The 16,946-nt window shown below is 39.1% G+C and overlaps 1 protein-coding gene across 5 annotated transcripts in view; it reads right to left on the bottom strand.

Moving 5' to 3' along the window:
* ASTN2 (astrotactin 2) overlaps nt 1-16,946 on the bottom strand; it is a 7,150,955-nt gene that overhangs the window by 1,873,272 nt on the left and 5,260,737 nt on the right. For all 5 annotated transcript variants that reach the window (XM_044057934.1, XM_044057931.1, XM_044057932.1 and 2 more), the window contains one exon: nt 10,331-10,510. In XM_044057934.1, coding sequence (XP_043913869.1) covers nt 10,331-10,510 — 180 coding nt within the window. The remainder of the gene's footprint in view (nt 1-10,330; nt 10,511-16,946) is intronic.

Below are 16,946 nucleotides of genomic sequence, written 5' to 3'. Positions count from 1 at the left end.
AAATAGAATATTAAAAGGGGAGTTAGACAAGGCTGCCAGTGAGTGAGATATTACTTTCTTTAGTTATGTATGCTATCGCTGTTGGCACAAACAGAATTTAAGAAAGATAGGTATGTTATTTAGGGAGCTATTAAGATTCCAATTGTAATGTCATATACTAATGGCAAAAATAAATTGAGTTAAAATAGTTGTTACTGGAATTCAGCCATTCTTCAAGGGTACAGGTTTGCACCCGAGTGCTGATAAAAATCAAGCTTTGGGACATGCAGGATGTGTAGAAGTGATATGCTTTTCTAGGACTGAAATGTCCATTTTATATCTCAGATTTGGAGGGAAGGAGTTGATGAGTAGCTGGCTGGTATGTCAGATATCAGGAATGTTTAAGTACAGAGTACACAAGTTATTATTCAGGAAAAAGGTATATTTAATAGTTTTGTGTTGAGCAAGTTAAGTGGGTGGTGTGTGTGTGTGTGTGTGTGTGTGTGTGTGTGTGTGTGTGTGTGTGTGTGTGTGTATATATATATATATATATATATATATATATCTCGGTGAGTTACTTATTTTATTGTTAAGAACTTGGTTTGTAGGTGTAAGCTCAATCCTATACTCATGGGACAAAATAGATGAGCTTTCTTCAACGATGAACATCATATAAATCCTTTAAACGAAAGGGATAGTCCTAGGTAATACATGCATCTGATGGCCTAAGGATAATTTCAGATCAGTTTTACTAAGAACAGAGAAATGGTAGTCATGATAAACTCTCTTAAATTTAGGCAACAATGATGCACTGCTCATTAATTTCACTGTCACAGCTTGCCAAATCCTGTTTCATTTGTCATCATTATAGAGTTATATTACTACTTTTTAAATAAGTAATGCGACATTGGAATTTAATTAGAAATAAAATATTTTTACTTCTATACAAGTGTGACTTGCTGTCATTGGAGAGATACCTTCTAACTTCAGTGATGAGCTGCATTCATTTGTTTATGAGTGGAGTAGCATTCATAAATGGAGTATGTACTCAAGGGTTCAAGCATAGTTTTTTGAGAATTTTACTTGAACTAATACAGGGTGAGCATCAGAGGTTTAAAATTTATTTCACTATGACAACCTGCTAAGATTAATTATATTTGACTTTATATGGGGAAAGCATATTACTTCTCTTCAAGTTAAGGAATGCCATACTTATCCAAAAATAATTGCAACTGGTACTGCACCATACGTGTAAGTCCAATTTATAAAATTGACTCTTGGCTTTAGAAATAATTCCCCCCACCCCTATGTATATAAATAAACAAATTTCACGAGAGGAAGCGTGTGTATGTATATACTTTTACAGCTAAAATCCCCAACTAAATGTCTTCTGTAGCTGAAGATCATGAACCATTTGGCATGAGAATTTTCTTGAAATTGACAAATTCCTTATTGGTATTTCCTCTGCAATTTGTAGGACTGAGCTCAAAGGTATTAGCAGGCCAAACTTTTCCAGGCTGTTTCCCATAATAATCTGTGCTGCTCTCCCTCTACAAATTTTCATTGTCACAAAAAATGCTCAGAGGATCTCCAGGGCACCATTTCTATGTACTTTGAATTAAGCAGTCATGAGTGCTTAACTTAGTTATATCAATGAATTGTGTTGCTATCCCATCGTTTATACTGTTTTCATTAATATTAAGTTTTTAATTATTAATGCGTCTTGATGTACCATCTGGTATCCAATTACTTTAAGGCTTCTTTTAGCTTTTCGTGATTAGTTCTTGCATTAGATTAATAAACACAGATATATTTTTCTCCCTGTTGTGTTTTTTTTTTTTTTTTTTTGTAGTTATCTGGGGATTTTCTCTCTGGGGAACTGATTTGTAGTTGATGCTGTTTAAATGTGCCCCTTTTTTCAGGAAGGGAACTAAATCTATTTTTCAGTTTTTGCTGTTTGGGAGCAGATGTCCTTGTGTGAAAATAAAGATACAGTAGACATTTCTGTGAACAGAAAATGCCTTTAAGGGGCAGGCAAAGAGATTGTATTGTTTAGGGGACGCTCATATCCTCTGCAGCTTTGATGTTGGTGTAGAATATGCTTCAGTGCTGCTTCAAAGAATAGCTAAACTGTAGTTGCATGTATGCAAATTGTCAATGTAGACATCCACATCAGCATGAAAACTCACCCACATATTATTAAATTACTGTAGATTGTGGATTTAAAAATTGTTTTCTTCCAATTTAAGTTATGGAAAAGCCTGCCTTTTCAGTTATATTGCGGATTATTTCTTGCAATGCCTCCATTCCTGATGATTTGATTCTAGAGAGATTGCAATTATTCTGGAGTCTTTGAGGTGGCTCCCCACAGCTGTTTTCTTCAACTAGTTACGATAAATTTGAAGATGCCTTTTCCTGGGCTAAGGCAAAAATGTCTGACTTTTTTCCCCCCTCATTCTCAACAAGGAATATAAATAATGTATTATCACCTTCAGTCCCCATGCCTGGACATTACGGCTTTCTTCATCAGTCCAGCTCCAAGACTGTCCTCAAGTATTTTTCCAATGTCAATGATTCAAACAGTTCAAATGTTGATGTCAGTATCAAATTAACTAATGACAACCTCACTACCAGTGCTGATGGATGCAACAGTGTCAGTCTTGGCTTTTCTACTGCTCTTGATCCAGATTCCATTGTCTTTTAACAGTTCCCAGGTGTCAGCACTGATGTTGGTTGTTATATTCTTATTGCTGATGAAGGGGGCCCTATTGTTTTGATGGATGAGATTGTAATTTGAGTCACTTTAGGGCTACTATTAATATTGAGCAGGCACGCTTTGCTTTCCCATCTCTCCGTAATGTATCCCACATCGATGACATACTCTTTATAACACCAGGTTTATCTGTTCCTCAGCATTATGTGCCATAATTTTTCATTCATGACAGGACAATATTTAATAATCAGCTTCCCCAGACTTCTGGAACTCCAAAGTGAAAAATTTCCTGGGAATCTTCACATAAGGTATACAAGACCACAGCTTGCAATAGGAACTCCACAAAGTTTTGTGCATTTGATTTGATGATGATAAAATTCATTCTCCAACAATTCCAGATTTGAGGAGGTTCTCAAGATGAGCTGGGGAGGGTAGTCAGCAGCTGTCATGTCTTACCCCGAGCAGATGTTGCGAAATATCTTTTGTTCCACTTAGCTGTTTTCCTGTATTATCCCACATTAAAGTATGTGTGTATATATATAGAGAGTTGCTACTAAGGCTGCCTGGGAGGATATCGATGGGGTAGCACCAGTACCCAAGCTATGGATTGTGTAAGGGTATGAGGCACAGAAAGTAGAACTTTTGTAACAGTCTGTAAGAAAGGTACTCTGATGTTAGCCACTTTTGTTAAGGGGACTTGCATACCTCAATGCTCAGCAATCTAGATAACTTCAGGGTCGTGGTGTAAACACAGAAGCAAGTGTATGCATATTTTGTATTCTCTGTGTGATTACATATGTATTTGGTTAAAAAGTTGCCTGACTGACTTTTTAAAGATTAACTGCCCTAAATGGCAACAGTTTTCATGATTGCAACACTTATGATGTGGGCTTCCTTTAGTGCCACTGAATGCACTGCCAAGGCTGTGAGATCTGAAGTGGCAGTTTGCACATCTTATATTACTCTGATTATCTTTGATAATCATGCCAGTGTAACCTTTATGAAGGAACCAGCGTTATTTGGGCCAGAGGTTAAAGTACACATGGAAAACAGGGCAAAAATGTTTTGCATAATCCTCTAAGTTATTGATTCATAAATACATGTTTTACAAAATGCAGAGGAGACCTTCACAGATGTGGTTTTAACATGAGCAACAGATGAAGACAGGAATCTGACCAGATCCTGTATAACCAGGGTAAGTTTAATACAGATTGCAGGCCTTTTTATTTATTTATTTATTTTACATTTGTTTACCGGGAAAGTCTGGCTGGACACAGGTCCATTTTCAGCGGAGCTCCAGGGAGAAAAGTTCCACATTACAATACATTACATAAGAGTAAAAAGTAGTAGAACATACATACGGTGTATATACACTTGCACACTCTTTGTGCAAGAGTTCTCAGCAGTCATTGTGTACTCAAGGCTGTCATTGAGGTGGTAAGCAGTAACCTTGTGGTTGGCCTGGCTGCTTCAACTGGAGGCAGTCAAGCATCACTTGACCTTCCATCTGTTTCAGTGAAAAGGAGGTTACTATGGACAGTCATTTCTATGGATTAAAGAATATCTTTTCTGTTTACCCTTGTTCCTTCCCATCCCTTTTCTCTCCCTTGTCAGATTGCCAACCACATCAGAAGAAGGTGGCAGAGACACTTGAGTAAAAGAGACACAAGAGAGATTCCACCAAACTTAGAGTGTCAATATATTACTGATTTTTTTTTTTGCAAAAAAAAAAAAAAGTGACGGACGTCAGTAGGCTAAACATATCCACCCCAAAACAAGCTTTTCATCCAGTATGAGTACAATTACTCCTTCATTGTTTAGCAGAAAGAGATCGGATTTGTTGTTTGGACCATGAGGTTATTTGCCTCCACATAAAAAATTGTGAATTAATACAATAGTTATTTGCACCTCAGAGACAGAGCCACTTATTTTCAGCTTCAGGCTAACTGCAGTCTGCAGTTTTCATAAAATACAAATTTGCATTTCTGACACTTTCTTGCCCCAGCTCCCCCATCTATAAATCAGCATCACTGAGAGTATCAGATTGTTCCATTCTCTGGGAATAGCAACCTAATAAAATTGAAAATGCATCTTTCTCATTTGCCTAAATTCATAGGTTGCAGACTGGACACCAAATTGTACAGAACAACACTGTGAACCGGGGTGCCTTACAACAAGTAGACAGTTCAGGGTGTTGGGAAGTCATCAGCAATTTCCATTCACATCAGTGTACTGGAAATAAGAGCAGTCCTTCTGATCCTCCAGCCATTCCAGGACATCCTACCAGTGGGAATTATAACCATACAGGGGAACAACATCGTAGTTGTGTGATGTATGGAAAAAACAAGGAGGAATGCCTTTAAGCCAGGAAGCTAGGAGTGTGTGGGAATGAACAGCTTCCAGCAGACAACTTCCCTGGATAATCCAACTTCCTTCAGATGGATGCTAATTAAATTATTGCTTTTACTCTGTGAGTGGTCCCCAAAAGGTATTCTGAAAATGAGAAGGCTTGCTGTGACCTGTTTACCTCCACAATCAAAATGAAGTACAGTGGACAGCTTCTCTGTTCTTCTATCACTGGGGAAACCCCAAAGGAATGCCATAATCCACAAGAATCAACTGGATTGATCCATGCTTTTTCTCCATTAACTCAGATGACATTTTTCTAGAAGACAAAACTCCTGCCAGATCTGATTTCTCTCTTCTACTTCATGTGTTAGAGAATCCAAGCAAGTCTCACTATGACATTTTCTCCATGTGGTTCAACGCTTGGCTTTTCAGCTTCTAGATCTACTAATAATTCCTTTTCAGGTAGAGTGGTAATATATTCTCCTCTTCCCAACAACCAAGTATGAGGGAAACTTGGATGTATTTCTCCATGTCACCAAACTGCAAATAAATATCTCCTTTTTCTTACACCTATTCAGGAGTAATTGAGTATCTTGCAAAACTGTTTTTTATACTGGTTTTTGTTATTCCACTGTTACAGTTTGCCATCTCAAACATTTACCAAGACCAAAATGGTATTTTCCTAGCCTTCTTGAAATTTCCAAAGCTTTTCTAAATGCAGTGATTTAATTGTGGCATGCACTATGAGAACCATTTTATCCTTGAGATATGTGTGTGCGCTTTATTCTACAAACAAAGCCATAGGACTACCAGCTTCATGACCCTGATGAATAAAGCCTTAACTTAAGCCAAGGCAAGTAGAATAAATGAACAATAGTTGTTTAATAGAGTTGATGGGGACAGGAGAGTCCATCTTGTTATGGGGAGAGGTGTGGTTCATAGCTGGCTTGATGGTGCTCCAGAGGAAGTAAAGGCTTGCCTGTGGTGACATGACAGTGTATGGAAGATGTGAGGAGGGGATGACCATGCCATAATTGTAGCCCCTTGCTTCCATATATGAAGGAGTGAGCATGTATGGAACTGAAGGACAGAGTCAGCTCCTGCAGTGATGATTGTACTTGCATCATTTTAAAGGGAGAGGATAGGGTTATAAGCAACATTGTTTGCAGTTGCTTGTTTGCCAGAAGTGTAGAGAAAAACCTTGTGGCTGCCTATAAGATAGCTTCACTGGGTTCTCACCCCCTGCTATGCTACTGGAAGCATCCTTTAAGTGGGGATGTGAATGGGCTTAGCTTGACAAGGAAGTGTTTGATGCTCACCAAGCATGGGGGGGGGGGGGGGGATCAGATATAATGGAAAAGAAAAAATTGAAACAGACCCTGAACCAGTTGTTTCTACAAAATTCATACCTCACCTGGAAATCTCCTGGTAGGCATTGTGTCAGCTAGGATGTCCAAACGGTATACCTTCATATGTCTGTAAATGACATATGCAAACGCACTATTGTGCGACTCAAAATTGCGAAAAACAAAACGTCAAACGTCATCAAAGTTCGAAAATCAAAATTTGGAAAACCAGATTAGATGATTTTCGAACAAAAATGCAAATACACATCGCAATGCAGGGGGTCAAGCCCCCCTTCACCCCTCCATGTGGGGGACTACACCCCCCACACCACCCTACTTTAATATACTAACTCCAACATTGCACCACAATTGGGAAAGGGACCTTTTTCCCTATCCCTGCTATAGTGCAATCCACACCCCAAATGCCGAATCTGCAATGAGTGAATGCCAATGTGCATTTGCTCATTCGGACAATTTATTTTTGATTTTGTGGATATTTGGGAACCTCCTTTCAATCGCCCCTGTGCATCATGCACATATGAAGGTAAACCTGTCCAAACATCATGTTTCTGTGTGACCCCTATTTCTGGATAGTGCTCATCTAAGAACCAAATTACTTTCATGCCTAAAATCACAGTGAAGTGAAATTTAAACAAATACATGCATCTGTGCACTTTGTCTTGCCTACCCTAACCTTAGAAGATAATTGTTACACTACATAGATGCTTGTCACCAGCTGTGATAATATATGGCCCGAAATAGGTACATATGTAAAATTACATTTTTGTTTCCTTTTTCTACTAAATCTTTGGGCTATAAAGTTTCTGAATTTACCCTTACATTTCACGATTACCTATACTGGAGCAAACCCCAATGCTGCTTATCCAAACAATCCAGTACCAGAGATAAAACTAGGAAGTCCAAAAATCAGCCAAGAAAAAACTACAGTAGATTTAAAGTAAATGCCATGTGATCAGCTGTTAAAAGGTTTCATTTATCCACATTTATTAGGATGAGCACTTTCATCAGTTAACAGACGTCATCAGATCACAGTTATCTGAATGTATAAAAGTTTGCTATTTATGCCGTTTAAGTCACTGCAACTCAGGTTACCAAAACTTTCACTACATGAGTTGTAACTACTACAGAAGCCTTAAAAAATAGCCTGGACTAAATCATATTTGTACAGTGGCTACATGGTCTTCTCTGAATACCTTTGCAAAGCACTCTTAAGCTGGATCTTATTTTCAGATCCAAAAGTGCTTTTGGGGCTACCGTTATCAAGGGTATATGCTCCTAAGCATCCATTCTATATGAAGAACTTGGGACTAACTTGTACGAGTTCTCTAGAATGAAGTGACTTGTCATTGTGAAAGTTACCTACCATGATACTAGGTCTGTAGGACTGGGCTTGTTCTCTAATCCCTACACAAGCAGAGAGAGTAATTAGAGGAGGAACAAAGCAGATTGATAAACTCTGCATTATGAAATGGTTTTAATTCCTGCAAGTTGAAGACGACGGACGGACTCTTACATATCTATCCTTATGGTAAGTACATAATTTTCACTTCTATTTAAGAAAAAATATAAAAGGTATCAGAAGCATAAAATATGTAACATATTACAACCTCAAGGTACAAAATTGTGATTCTATATAAAAGTGAGATTTTTTTTCATATATATATATATATATATATATATATATATATATATATACACACACACACGTACTGCATAAAAACAATATTAAATTATTTAATTTTCATTACATTCAAGTTGAAGCTTCAAATTTGCCTTTTAAGCCAGAAGTATGACATAAAAAATATTTTATAAGGGAATCTTAAAAGAAAAATGCCCTGAAATTCCATGAGAATATATTTGATTTTACTAGAATTGCAACCATTTTGAGACACACAGCAAAAGTGATTGCAGGAACAGCTTTCTTGAAGGCATTAAATATCTGATGTCACAATAACTTCAAAAGAATTTGATCCAGTTCCAAGCTTTTAGGGTTTTATTAAATTATGGGACATTCATAGACTGACCCTCAATGTCCAAGTCAGGCCTTTTGCTATGGTAACATATCCGACTTAAATCCACTTAGGGATACTAGTTAAAGTCATCTGTACAGTTTGAAGATGATTTTCCTTACTAGACATGATGTGCAGTAAAAATTCTAGTGATATAAGAGGAGGCGATAACAAGACTTTAATGCTCAGCCAAAATGCAGCTGGAGTTTTTCTATAAATGGTTGAGGGGTGGAGCTAGAGGTATATATATATATATATATATATATATATATATATATATATATATATATATATATATATATATACTATGTTGTCATTATATTATACAGTTAAAGCATGCAGTAGCAAAGAGCTGGATTTAGAATTCAAGGTTTCAATCTGACGGCAGAAGAACAAGTTTCCAGTAATGTGTCAGAAAAGAAGACATTCCTTTTCCATTTTTTCAACAACTGTTATTGTACTTGTATTAGGAGTTTTTCTCCTAAAAGCAGGATTAAGGATTCGACTTTCTTGCAAACAGTCAGACTTGAAATGGTTAAACAAAAGTAAACCGGCTTTGATTAATATTTTGATGAGACAGGGACTTTCATTTAAGCAAAGTTATAACACAGCTTTCCTACTTACTCATCCTGTCCCTTATACTGGTGTACATTGGCAAACTGCCCCACACCATCACCTTACGCAGACATGCATATATGGAAACTCACACAAAACTTGAGGGACTTTTCTAAGATTTTCTTTCTAGCTGACTTGCAACACTCACTGTTCATTTATACTCAGATTCTCCCACCCATTATAATGGGCTGTTTTGCTTTAGTCTAGAGTTTGATTCACTCAGATTTAATTCGCCTACTGCACATCGCTAAGTAAGTAATTTAACCCACAAATGTTCTCTAGTCACTGCCAAAAAGCGACACATGGGTCTAGTGTGCTTATATGCTTAATAAATTAAAAAGTAACATGTACTCATGTTTTTAAGTACACGTTCAGTATGGTATCAGTTTTTTTTTTTTAACAAGTTATATTGCTGACAAAAATGAACCATTTTTGAAGCTTTTTGCCATTGTGTAGCTTGCTGATAATTAGTACTGAAACATCTAAAAGCCGTTCAGCAGTCCACAAAGTAAGTAGCCTGTATTTGGTGTAGTGTGAATACAACAGTGCAGATTTTCTTTATTGGTGTCTTTTTGAATCTTTGCAATGGTTAAATCATTGCCTCACAAGACAAGCCATTGCAAGAAAAGGGAAGTTGTGTGATTTGAAGAGGGGGGAGAGAAGGTGCTTGTACACTGTAAGCAAATGTCATCTGCATATATAAGCTTTAAGAATTTCAGTTATGCATGCATGGACAGAATGGTAGCCCTGAGTGAACTGGAGGGCAAGGGTCCACACACCATAATACAGTGATCTGTACCTGCTGCACCCCTTATTAATATAACATACTCTGGGGGGGGATAAGTATGCAACATATTTAACCAAACTTTTGATGTGGTACAATGCACAGTCGCTATGATGTAGTGATCCTACATCTGAAATAAAAGAGCTGGGTCATTAAGGAGAAACTACAGAAATCAAAGAAGTCAAAGGGAGAAATGAGCAGAATTATGGATATTTAAAATGCATATATTTTGCAAACTCTTTAAGCATGATCCTTTAGTCCTTTTCACTATAGTGATTAAATATATTGCTTGCTGTTCTAACAAGACATGTATAGTTAGTTCTTACAGCACAAAACATATTTATGGATCTTGCATTTAATTTTTCAGACAGCTAGCAAACAATATATTTATAATCATAATGAGATGCTAGTACGCTTGAGCCTTTTAGCAGAACACATCCTCTTAAATGTGAGGGCTTAGATATGATTCCTGCTGTTAATAAGGCCAACTTATGATGTAACTTTATATTCTTACCTTTCTGATACTGGAGCCAAAGCTGTTGCTGCACTTTCTTACTAGGGAAGTGGATGTTGCATGTTAGTTCAGACCCATAGAGTGCCTCTGCAATATAATGGCTGCCATACTGTTGGATAATAGAAATCAGCTCCTCTCTGCTGCTCTCTGAATTTAAAATCTTCAGTATGTTTGAGAAACCTGGAATGTAAGATATATTATTTTCTTTTAGGTTCAAACAATTATATTTTCAAAACTGTTGCTACTGGAAACTCTGTTAGTACTCAAAAATTGTATAATTCAGAACAACAAAACAATCCGACAAGCAGTTAAATTACATACAAGGCAAAGTATGCACCCAGACACTTTCATAGACTAGTGGTCGAGTACTCTATACTCATTATGGATGGGGTTTGTTGCATAAATTAAGATGTCAGTTATAGGTGACATAAAATCCATCAACTGCATTTAATAGTTTTTCTTTAGGTTGTGATTCTTTCATTCCTTTTGCATGAAAAACTATCATGTTTACAGGTTCACAGGTAGGTACTAGGCTATTGGTCCTAGTGCCTATATAAGCCTAGCCAAAAAGGTACCCTGGCTTTCGCCACCCAAGAAAATTATTTTCCTGTACCCCTGTCGAGCAGAACACCAGAGGTGATCCCCGGGGTGAATTTCCTATTTCCCATCCAATCATCAAGATTTTTCTTGAAGAGTGCTTATAAGGAGCTTTGTTTGGTATAGATAGGTAGTTTGTTCCAGAGTATGGGAAGTTTCTAGGACAGGAATCTATCCCTCCAGCATGTTCTGTTTATTGTGGTGGCAAGGTTTAGGTCTCTAGAGCGTGCAGCTCAGAGGGATTGGGATTTCTTTAAGTGGGGCATGTCCAACTGCTCTGGGTTTGATATAACTTTGTATGTTAGGCAGAGATCGCCTCTGAGTAGACGATATGCGACGGAGTAAAGCTGGCATTTTTTGAGACGATCTGCGTAGGGCATCTGTTTGAGGCCAGTAATCCTCTTTGTGAGGTATTTCTGCAGCCTTTCCAGTTGTTGTAGATGTCTTGTGAGGTACATACCAAAAGGGGTATTGTACTCTATAATGGGTCTAATGAGTGACGAGTAGAGGGGGGGGCAATGACCTCTTTTTTCCTTTATGAGAAACCTTTTGTGATGAGGTGTGCCATGTAGAAGGATTTCCTGACTACTGTGGTGATGTGATTATCAACGGAGAGACTACTGTCCACATGTGTCCCAAGGTCTCATCACATTTTTGGTGTTAAGTAGGCTACTGCCTATGTGGTAGCTCATGGGTATAGAGTTTTTACCAAAGGGGATGACAATGCACTTTTTGGAATTGAGCTTGAGGCCATGGCTTTGACAACTGGCCTCTGTCTCAGTGAGGTCCTTTTGTAGGATGTCCACATCGTTAGGAGTTTTGGTTATAGCTCCTAGTTTACAGTCATCTGCAAACTTCATTAGCCAAAGATCTTCTGTGTTAGCCTGTACTTCAGAAAAGTAGATACCAAACAGAAGAGGACCCAGGACTGAACCCTGTGGTACTCCACTCGTCAATGGTCTGAAGTCGGATTTGGAGTCTGCTACTTTCAAAGTGTGGGTCCTGTCAGTGAGCCAGTTGGCAACCCATCTTGTGACATAGGGACTTATACCTAGTCTAGTGAGTTTATCTATAATTCCAGAGTGGGGGATAGTGTCAAAAGCCTTGGCAAGATCTAGATAGGCTGTGTGAACCACCTTACCCTTGTCTACGGCTTTGGTGACTGCTTCAAAGAAGTCTATCAGGTTTAGGAGACATGATCTGCCTTTTACAAACCTGAACTGGGTAGGGTCCAGAGTTTGGAGATTACCAGTGTCCTTGTTTATAAGTTCCATAATGATATGTTCCATGGCCTTGCAGACCAGGCTAATGGGGCTGTAGTTCCTGGGGTTCGTGGTGGCTCCCCCTTTGTGGAGTGGGATAACTGTCGCTGTGAGCCATTCAGTGGGCACAAAGCCTGAGGTGAGGCTATGATTGAACATGGTGCTTAGGTGGGGTGCCAGTTCATTCTGTAGTTTGTGTAGAATGCAGCCTGGGATGTTGTCAGGTCCCATGATTGCTGTGTTCTTGGCTTTGGAGAGTGTGGTTTTTACCTGTGCAGCCATGATTACAAGAACTTTGCATTCTTCCGGTATAGAGATGGGCCCTTTAGGGGGGTGAGAGAGGGGTAAAGTTAGCACTGAAACTATCTGCCAGGATGTTGGCAATATCAGTTGGTTCTGTATATTTAGTACCATTGTGCTGCAACTCAGAGCAGATCTGAGTGTTGCCATTGAGATTCTTGACATAGCTATAGAATGTTTTGTGATTGTCTTTAGAATCAGTGGCAATTTTGTTTTTGTAACTAGCTTAGGAGGATTGTAGGAGGGATCTCAGCTTCTTAGTGAGGCTGACCAGGGAGTTCCTCCAATTATGGGATTTTACTCTTTTTTGCAACAGTTTTTTTCTTCTGTTGTAGAGTTTGTTTATGGCAGAGGTCCACCAGATTGGCTTCCTGTTTTTGGAGGATAGCATCTTGGTTCTGTTACAGATAGCATGATCCATACACTCGTGTAAGTGCTTATAAAGTGCATTTGTGTAGGATTCAGCAGTCGTACCTCTATTGTCCGTCTGCATGGGTGTTGTGAAGTTTGCCACTTCCGTCTTAAGAAGCGTGAAGTTGGCTTTGGAGAAATTTTTTTTACAGTGGTTTCCCTAACGGGGGGTGGGGGTGGGATGTGGATCTCTATGGTGATTAGCTTGTGGTCGGATCTGACAAATGAGGAATTGACCTCTGGTGTGGAACACTGGTTGCCCATGTTGGTAATGACCAGGTCTAGGATATTGCTGCCCCTGGTGGGGGTGTGGATAAGTTGATCCAAGGCATTGGAATATATGAATTCCAGAAAATGTTGGTACATGAGTAGTTTTCCCAGTTAATGGTGGGGCAGTTGAAATCACCCATTATGAGGGTGTTGGGTTGTACCCTAATATTTTCCAGTCTATCAAGAAAGGAGGAGTGGGAATCCTTGGGCATGGTGGGGGATCTGTAGCAAGTTACAATTTGTATTGCGGTCTTGCCCAGAGTTAGTTGCACTTGGATAATCTCAGATGCATTATGCTGAGCAACTAACCTGGAGGTGTGGATATCCTTAATGAATATGGACACACCTCCACCCTTACTGTTTCGGTCCAGACTAGGTGATCGAAAGGTGTGGTATGAATTATAGCCTGGTAGTGCAGGGATGCTCTCTGGAGCCTTGAACCAGGTCTCTGTCACTGCATAGATGTCGATGTTCTCCATTTTAAGGAGTGCCTCGAGTGAATGCATTTTGAGGCTTAGACTTCTAGCATTGAGTAGCATTACCCTCAGATTTTGCTTGCTTGCAATTGTTACAGTGGTGAATTTGTCATTTGAACCTTGCCTAAAAAGGCACTATAGGGGTGGCAAGAGCCTTAGTCAGTATCCCGAATCCCAAGGGCGACAGGTGCAGGCCATTTCTGGCAAAGCATCGTGGTCTGTTGATCATGTTATCCCAGGCAGACAGATACTGGATACCCTTAGAATGACACCAGAATCTTAGCCAATTGTTGAAGTCAATCATTTTGTCCTTGTACTGTGGTATCATTCTGAGTGATAGCAGGATGCTACTTAGGGCTAGGGTCATACCTGCCTGGGCTAGAAGATCAGAGAGTTTCTCCATGTCTCTTTTCATGTACTCCAGGGAGATGCATCTCAGGTCATTCACACCAACATGGACAATGACAGAGTCATATTTGTACTTGTTGTGGAGTGACCTGAGTACATGTGTTATGTGGCAGATCCTGGCACCCGACAGGCAGCTGACAGTAACTTTCTCCTTGTTTAGCCTGGTGAGTGGAACATCAGTGTGCCTGACTATAGAGTCACCCTATGACTAGAGTGTTGGGTACGTTGTTAAGCCTTAAGGGCTGTGGTTGAGTGGCATACTGAGTTTTGTGGGCTGTGTTTCATTTGGGTTGTGTTGGGGGGTGGAGGTTGCTTGCGTTTCTGCTTTGGAGGTCTCTGTTGCTTGAGCAGATTTTTATTGAGAGCCTCTGTGAATGTAGGTGTGTGTTTTGTGTTTCTATGTTTCTGTTTTGGTGGTGTAGGTTATGAGGGACTATGTGATGAGTGTGGTGCAAGTGTTTACCTTCTCCGCTTGACTGTCTAGTCCAGTCTTGGATGAAGAGAGCTTTGCTTCCAGTTTGGCTATATAAGTGCATTTCTTACAGGTTGTAGTCTTGGGTGGTAGGAGGAGAGGGTTGTCTGTGTACATGAGGCAATTGCTGCATTGCCCCAAGATGCCCAGATTAATCAGGTAGACAGGAGAAAACACCGGGAGCTGACTCAAACATGCCTGGATAGGTGCTTATTTGTTAAGTATTAAAAACTGTTTTCCTCTAGACAAGTGAGGAAAGTTGAGTGCTACAGTAATTTGTAGCTTATTTAGTGCTTACGAGTTCTGAGCAAGTGCAGAGCTCAAAGAAACAGATTTGAGTGCTAAAACTAAAAAACTGGCTAGTTTTAAGGGAAAATTTAAAGAGCAGACTTTATGGTGCCAGGAACAGTTTAACCCTAGCTAAGCGACGATGCACAAAGTGTATTTTTTTAATACAACAGTAGCAATTGAGCAAATTGATTTAAACAAATTAACCAATTTACCAATAAAAAGTTAAAAACTGAGCCCCGTTCCAGCAGTCTTCAATCAGACAAGTTCTAACTGCACACTCTTGCCACTAGGGTGCAGGGGAACCTTCTCCAAAATAGATGGTCTGGATTAGTGCTCAAGTTATACAACCAAAGCTAGATTCAGCAGGTCTGAATTTAGTCTATGCTACAGCAAACAAGGAGTACCAATTTCAGAAAGAAACAGTTCAAATAAGCAGGCACAATAAGCCTTTAACCAGAAACTCCCAGCTCAGAAGGGCAGAATCTACCCTCTCCTGCCACAACAGTGCAGACCACAAAGCTTCTTAAGGTAAAACAACTGGTCTGAAGCCCAAGTGCTTCAACCAAAGGCTTAATATGACAGTTACAATTTAATCAGGCTACTAACGAGCAGTAAGAAAATGCAGCAGAATAAATGCAATTAAGTACTTTTAAGAACAAGCAGCAAAAGCAAAATAAAGTAATAAAGTGGGAAGAAACACAAATATAGTAAAAGCAGATGAATAAAGTGCACATTTATTTTTATATAACAACAGAAACAAGCAAACTGATTTAAACAAATTACTCAATTAACCAGTAAAAAAGCTCAAAACTGAGCCCTGTTCCAGCAGTCTTCAATCAGACAAATTCTAACTGCACACTCCTGCCACTAGGGTGCAGGGGGACCTTCTCCAAAAATGATGGCCTGGATTAGTGCTCAAGTTATACAAACAAAGCTAGATTCAGGATGTCTGAATCTAGTCTATGCTACAGCAAACAAGGCACACCAATTTCAGAAAGAAACAGTTCAAATAAGCAGGCACAATAAGCCTTTAACCAGAAATTCCATTGCTACTCCAGGGATCCAAGTTCAGGAAAAAAAATCTACATCAAATATTTGAGTTGTTGCTACTCTGATCTGGCTGAGTGTACTAAATGAAGCATTTATTAATGGCCTATGATGTAGCGCCCCATTTGTTTTTCCTTCTTCTTCTTGATTATCACCATCATCATCAACCCCCTTTTTCCCCATTTCCTACGTGGAGTTGGGGTGTTTTATCAACACTGTGAACCTGTTTCACTGTCTTCCCTTCTGTCTCATTGCCCAACTTCTTCTGATTTGACCATTTGCTACAATTACAACTGTCCTATCTGTACTCAGTTTCATCCCATGTGCCTTCAGTTTTTCATTCCAGTGCCATAGTCTTTGCTGAAGTTGTTCAGAGTCTATCTGTAACACTGCATCTTCTGCAAACAGCAACATTGTTAATCTGCCCCTCCTGTGTGTGTGCTAATGTAATCCGTCACCAGTATGAATAGCAGTGGGCTCAGAGAAGAAACCTGATGCACACACACTCCCAATGGGAACCCCTCTGTGAGTCTAAACCCTCTTCATACTCATGTCATTGGGTCCTTGTACATAGCTTGTACTAATTCTACCAATGTTTCTGGGACTTTCAACCACTGCAGGACTGCCCAAATTAGCTTTCTTAGGACCTTGTCATACAGTGGATATAAAAAGTTTACATACCCCTGTTAAAATGCCAGTTTTTTGTGATATAAAAAAAAATGAAATCACAATAAATCATTTCAAAACTTTTCCCATTTTAATGTGACCTGTAACCTGTACAATTCAATTGAAAAAACAAATCTGTTCGGGGAAAAAATATAAAAAATAAAAAACGTACAATAAGCTGCTTGCGTAAGTGTACACACTCTTAAACTAATACTTTGTTGAATCACCTTTTAATTTAAATACAGCATTCAGTCTTCTTGGGTATGAGTCTATTAGCATGGCACATCTTGACTTGGCAATATTTGCCCACTCTTCCTTGCAAAAGTGCTCCAAATCTGTAAGATTGCGAGGGCATCTCTTGTGAACAGCCCTCTTTAGGTCACCCCACAGATTTTCCATTGGATTTATGTCTGGGC

The sequence above is a fragment of the Protopterus annectens genome, chromosome 16.part0 (assembly GCF_019279795.1).
Source record: "Protopterus annectens isolate FY-2018-M chromosome 16.part0, PAN1.0, whole genome shotgun sequence".
Lineage (NCBI taxonomy): Eukaryota > Metazoa > Chordata > Ceratodontiformes > Protopteridae > Protopterus > Protopterus annectens.
Note: the sequence above shows the minus strand (reverse complement) of the source record. Positions and strands in the feature narration are given on the sequence as shown.